This window comes from Cotesia glomerata, linkage group LG9, assembly GCF_020080835.1.
Source record: "Cotesia glomerata isolate CgM1 linkage group LG9, MPM_Cglom_v2.3, whole genome shotgun sequence".
In the NCBI taxonomy this organism is placed as follows: Eukaryota; Metazoa; Arthropoda; class Insecta; order Hymenoptera; family Braconidae; genus Cotesia; species Cotesia glomerata.
The window spans coordinates 1,767,120-1,773,944 of record NC_058166.1 but is presented as its reverse complement, the minus strand read 5'-3'; the positions used below and the strand labels follow the sequence as shown (position 1 = coordinate 1,773,944).

At 28.9% G+C, this 6,825-nt stretch overlaps 1 protein-coding gene across 1 annotated transcript; it reads left to right on the top strand.

Moving 5' to 3' along the window:
• Positions 1-316: 316 nt before the first annotated feature.
• Positions 317-2,654, top strand: LOC123271417 (piggyBac transposable element-derived protein 3-like). Its single transcript, XM_044737734.1, has 2 exons — positions 317-418; positions 715-2,654. Exon 2 carries the CDS (start codon positions 732-734, stop codon positions 2,469-2,471), a length of 1,740 nt encoding a protein of 579 aa, XP_044593669.1. The 5' UTR covers positions 317-418; positions 715-731; the 3' UTR covers positions 2,472-2,654.
• The last annotated feature ends 4,171 nt before the right edge of the window (positions 2,655-6,825 follow it).

The window sequence follows — 6,825 nt, the reverse complement described above, 5'->3', positions numbered from 1 at the left end:
CTCTCACGCTCATTTTAAAACTTTTTTTTCTTTTTAATTTCAAATCGAATGACCACTTGAAAATTTTTTTACCTTCTCAGAATTTTATGCTTTACAGGATGACCAAATAAACTTTATTAAAAACTCAAAAGTATAAATAAAATAAAAATATTTATTAATAGCTGTGAGAATTTCTCTCATCACTTCAGTCAAGTCGTTGATAAAAAAAAACGCTATTCGGATGGCTTCGTTCTACTTCGGTTATTTCCGTAGTTTTTAGTCGCCATCTTTGAAATTAGATATTATGTGTATAAATACTCTGTGTTTTTATGCTGCTGTTGTTGTTATTATTTTAATATTTTAAAAATATAAAAATGTGATAATTAATTATTATTGTAATTTATTTTAAGTGACACAATCTTCTTTAAGCATTACATAAGTAAGTAAATTTAAAAATTTATTTTTTTCACATGAATTAATTGATTACTTTGACATGTAAACATGTGTAACCTACAAACGTGTGTTGATGATTTTTTTATAAATAATAAGGATGTTTAAATATTTTAATGTACAAAAAATATTAAAAATTGTAATTATAGCACTTTAGAAATATAATTTATTGTTTTTTTCGCTTTTCATAAAAATCAAATCAAATTTTTTTTTATTTTCTATTCTCACATTTATTGACATAATTTATGTATTAAATTAAAAAAATAAATTTTTTTTCTTTGACAGGTGCAAAGCTAAGAAACATGAGCCGACTTTCTGTTGATTCTGACGACGAACTGTCTGACGAGGAAAATCTTTCTGATCTGGATATTATGTCTGATGGTGAGTCAGAACACAGTGAACATAATTCTGAAACAGAACAATCAGCAACAGACTCCGATGATGACAGTGATACAGATACAGATACGAATAACAATAAGTCAGTAAAAAATAAAGCTGTCAATACCAAATATGTTCTCGGCAAGGATAAAAGTACTCGGTGGTTCAGTGATCCTCCTAATCCGAAGGTTCGGACTCAAAAACATAATATTGTCACAGGTTTGCCTGGACCTACAAAACTGACAAAAAATTCAAAAACACCAAAAGATTGTTGGAATTTATTTTTACCGGCTGAAAGTATTGAACAAATTGTTGCTTATACCAACATTTTTTTGGAAAAACTACACTCGTCGAAAAAAAAGAAAACAGATATTCAACCAACGTCTTATGTAGAAATTAATGCTATGATTGGATTGTTATACATGCTTGGTGTTCACAAAGATTCTCGTGTTAGTTTGAAAGAGCTTTGGGGCACTGATGGGACGGCTCCTGATTGTTATCGTGCTGTAATGTCTAAGTCTCGATTCTGCACTTTGTTAGCAGCATTAAAATTTGATGATATCAATGATCGCGAGGAACGCAAAAAAGTGGACAATTTAGCACCAATTCGAGAATTTTCAGATAGTTTCATTGAGCGTTGCCAGCAGAATTATACTCCAGGTGAATACTTGACCATTGATGAGATGCTTCAAGCTTTCCGTGGTAGATGTAAATTTCGTCAATATATTGCGAATAAGCCTGCACGATATGGAATAAAAATTTATTCCATGGCTGACTCTAAACGATTCTACACGTACAACATGGAAATTTACTGTGGTAAACAGCCACCAGGTCCACATGTAAAATCTAACTCTGCGATTGATGTTGTCAAAAGACTAACTGCTCCGATACTTAATACTGGAAGAAATGTCACATGTGATAACTATTTTACCTCCGTACCTCTCGCTAATTATTTGTTGAAAAACAAAACAACTATTGTTGGAACGATTCGACGCAACAAGCGTGAACTCCCACGAGAATTGTTAGAAATTAAGAATCGGAACATATGTAGCAGTAAATTTGTATTTACCGACAATAGCGTGTTAGTTTCGTATATACCTAAAAAATCAAAAAATGTTTTAATGTATTCTACTATGCATAATTCTGCGAGCATTGACAATAGTACTGGAGAAAAAGCGAAGCCAGAGATTATCACCTTTTATAATAAGACAAAAGCGGGTGTAGATGTTGTTGATCAGCTTCAAGGAGATTACAACGTTGCTCGTGACACGCGTCGATGGCCAATGGTTGTATTTTACGCAATCTTGAACATTGCTGGGATAAACTCAAGAATTATTTACGAAGAAAATGTGGGGAGCAAAATTGTTCGAAGAGAATTTTTACGTCAACTGTTTTTTCAACTAGTGCAACCACAGTTAGTCCTTCGTAGTCAGTTGCCTAATTTGAAGTTAGAATTACGATCTATTGTTTTAAAAATTGGTAATATTAAACCAGAAAAACAAACGCATGCGTCTAGTCGTCGTTTGTGCTGTTATTGTCCACGCAGAGCTAATAGTTACACAACTAAAAGCTGCTCATCTTGCAATACACCACTGTGCAATCAACATACAGTGAGATATTGTACTGATTGTGATTCGAATCTGATTTCCAAAGATGACTTGTAATTTAGATTTTAGGTAAAAATGCAATATTATATAAATCTGGTCACTTTTACCAAAAAATGATGCGTAATTACCAAAGAATATTGCTAAGTACTTAAAATGTAACAATGTTTAAAACATTGAGGCTATTTTCTTACTTAAAATGTTGAAATTAAACTTTAATTAAATGACAAAGTCTTATATTATTACGGTTATTAATAAACAATTATAATTTAATTTTAATTTATGAAGAAAAAATTTTATGTCAACTTAATTTCTATTTATGAAACGCAATTTTCTTTAGCAAATTATTTGTTTGTTTATGTCATTAGAATTTTTTTTAAAGATGACTTAAACTTTGTTATTTAAGCTAAAGAACTATACGTAATTATGAAAATATATTATAATATAATAATATTACTTAGTGCTTAATTAAAATGTTACAAAATTAAAATGTTTTCAAACATTGTGATTTTCTTGTGACTAAAGTTTGTTTAATGATTGTTGATAACATTTAGCGTAATTTTAAACTAAGAAACGTTAATTGTTATTATTTATTAAAAAAAAAATAATTTATGTCCAATGTTTTCAAAAAAATCACCACTAATCTGTTGAGAATATGTTTCTTTCAATTTGTGTTAATACAATAAATTAATTGCATGATAAAAAAATTTTGTGATTATTATTTATTTACCCAAAATGATCATTTTTATTTAGAAAAATAAAATACTCTAGTAAAATATAATAGAATTGTATAACTTCGAATTAGTTCATTAAGTTTAAAATTTCGCTCTTCGCGCCTGCGCAAATTTAAAATTTCGGTCTTGGCGCTTGCGCAATAGCGTGAGATTTTCTCTCATCACAACAGTAATGACTGTTGTACGAAAGACAACCGGTACGAAGGGTTAAAAAAATATTTTTGTTTAATAGTTCGCAAATTATCGATAAAATTAAAGAAAAATATTATGATTAGAAATTGCAGAATTTAGATTAATTTTACAGTTTTGGAATTTTGTCGAAAACTATTAATTTTTTCGGAAAAATTTATTCAAATAAATTTGTAGAGCGGAAAATTTCCTAACCAATTCATTCCCCAACAAGCTACTTTGTAGACCAGAAAATTTCCTAACCAATTTACTCCTTGATAAGCTACTTTTGTTACTTAGTTCGGGAGTAATCGTGAAAATTAGAAAAATCAATTGGAAAATTGCGGAATTTCAACTACTTTTACATTTTACAGATTTTCTTGGAAACTATTAGTTTTTCCGAGAAAATTTATTCAAATAAATTTGTAGAGCAAGAAATTTCCTAACTAATTCATTCCTCAACAAGCTAATTTAGTAGATTAGTTTTTAAGTTATCGTGAAAATTAGAAAAATCAATTGGAAAATTCGACTACTTTTATATTTTCTAGCTTTTCTCGTAAAATATCAATATTTTGCGAAAATTTACTGGGATGAATTTAAGAGCGGGAAATTTCCTAACCCATTCACTCCTCAACAAGCTACTTTAGTTAATTAGTTTTCAAGTTATGAAAATTAGAAAAATAAATTGAAAAATTACGAAAATTCAACTACTTTTACATTTTTTGGTTTTTCTCGTAAACTATCAATTTTTCCAGTAAAATTTGTTCAAATAAATTAGTAGAGCGGAAAATTTCCTAACCAACTCACTCCTCAATAAATTAATTTAGTTAATTAGTTTTCAAGTTATGAAAATTAGAAAAATAAATTGAAAAATTACGAAAATTTAACTACTTCTACATTTTTTGGTTTTTCTCGTAAACTATCAATTTTTCCGGAAAAATTTATTGAGATAAATTTGTAGAGCGGAAAATTTCCTAACCAATTCACTCCCTAACAAGCTCCTTTGTTGGCTAACTCAGGAAGTTATCGTAAAAATTAAAAAAAATTAATTGGAAAATTACAAAAATTCAATTTTTCAACCTTAAATGAAAGTTCCAAATTTTTTTACCTAAAAAAAAAATAAATTGGAAAAAAATTCTCTAAAAATAAATTTTCGTTAATTATGACGATAGACATAAAATTTTAATTAAATATAAAATAATTACAAACTAATAATAAACTTAGGAAACATTTCAAGGATTAGCGTGTGTGACATGCTTAAGCTAAGTGTCGTAGTCATAATATGACAGTACGCTATTACTGCCTTTCCTCCTCTTGCTTGTTGCTACTTAACCAGCCACTGATACCCCTCCCCCTCCTGCCACCCACTACCGAAATACTTGTACGTCTAACTGAACTCAACTTGGATAGTTATATCCAGTTGGGTACCAGAGGGCGTACATACACACCGGGAAAATATGACCGATACGTGAAAACGTCAGAGGTAATAAACGAGCCTCGCCTTTGTCGCTATTTATTTATCTCTATTTATAAACACAAACAATTATTACAATATCATCCATGTTATCTTCCTGACAATTACTCTTATTTATTTGTCATAATTATCACGATACATCACTCATAATTATACGTAGCTGTAATTGTTTTTGACACTAACTGTCAACAAATTTAAACACTTTAGTTGATGCCCGGCTTTTAATTTAAAGAAGCTCGTTAAATTTCTAGCTTTTGATCTAAGCGATCAATTTTTTTTGCAATATCTACATTATTAAAATTTTGTGCCTTTTCAAGGTTTTATATTACTCTCACCAGTAGTCAATTTATAATGATAAATATTTAGGATGAATTCAAAAATGCTCTATCTCTAGATATATAATTAAGAAATGACCTAGTAACTCGTGAACTATTGACATTTTTAGAGATATAAGCTCATCCCGATGTTGCACTCATCAAGACCTTTCATTTGAGTACCCACATTAATTTTTCATATATTTTGTATATTTATATATATTATATATATGTATATATGAAAAATATATCAAACATGCATGCGGGTACTCAAATGAAAGCTCTTGATGAGTGTAACATCGGAATGAGCTTATATCACTAAAATATATATTATATATGTATATATATGAAAAATATATCAAAAATGACATTTTCAAAGATCTAAGCTCATCCCGATGTTACACTCATAAAGACCTTTCATTTGAGTACCCACATTAATTTTTCATATATTTTGTATATTTATATATATTATATATATGTATATATGAAAAATATATCAAACATGCATGCGGGTACTCAAATGAAAGCTCTTGATGAGTGTAACATCGGAATGAGCTTATATCACTAAAATATATATTATATATGTATATATATGAAAAATATATCAAAAATGACATTTTCAAAGATCTAAGCTCATCCCGATGTTACACTCATCAAGACCTTTCATTTGAGTACCCATATCAATTTTTTTATATATTTCATATATTTGTATATCTATACATATATAATGAAAGTGGGTTTCGTAGACCGTCAATCACGCAAAAACTACTGAACGTATTGACATGGGACTAGGACCATTCGATGCGGAATGAATTGTAGATGATTATAGGCTACTTATTTTTCGAATTCCATCAATCCTTCACCATTTTATTTCTATTTAACTTTAATAAACATTTTTTCCCGCCGATAAAAACAAAAGACGAGCATTTTTCTTCAATTTATTTGTTTTTTTTATCGGCATAAAGGGAAATAATTTTTATTACGTTACTTTTTTGAGAATTTAGTTCCATATATACCTACGCGTGGGCGAATGCGTGGGTGGAAAATATACATATATAACGAAATAGGGTTCCTTTGATAAAAGTTGACGTCAAAACTACTGAAGCTATCGGGATGGGACTGCTACCTTTCGACGCAGAATTTTTCATATATGGTTATAGGCTACTTATTTTTGGATTTTATCAACCCTTTCTCATTTTTTTTACAATTAATTTTTATATACATTTTTTCCCGCTAATAAAAACAAAAGACTCATTTTTTATTCATTTGTTTTTAATACGATTTTCTTTTGTTTTTATTACATAACCTTAATATTTGATTGATTTCACGTCATTTAAAAAAAAAGTTAAAGAAAGAAGCTAATTATGTCTGGTGAACTAAGTGTTGAAAATTTATATTTATATGCTGATCGTATGTTTGGTTATGGTAAAATTGGTTTCAAGAATTAAAATAGTTAGATATCTATGAAATCTACTGAAAATGTTGTTGTTTATCAACTAGGACTTTTTGAAACATAAAATTTAGATCCTGTCTATTGAGTTTCAATAACATTTGCTAAAAATTTCCTTGCAACAAACGTCTCTTTACGTCGCTTTACCAGCGGGAAAAAAGTCATTGTAAGGTTTCCAAAACTTAACATTATATGTAGTAATTCGGTCAACGAACTTAGAATTTTACATACATGTTATTTTTGCTGATTACATAACTTATAAATTGTTCTTATT

What these genes read in the sequence shown, in the direction of transcription:
- LOC123271417 (XM_044737734.1), top strand. Translation starts at nt 732, where the DNA reads ATGAGCCGACTTTCTGTTGATTCTGACGACGAACTGTCTGACGAGGAA.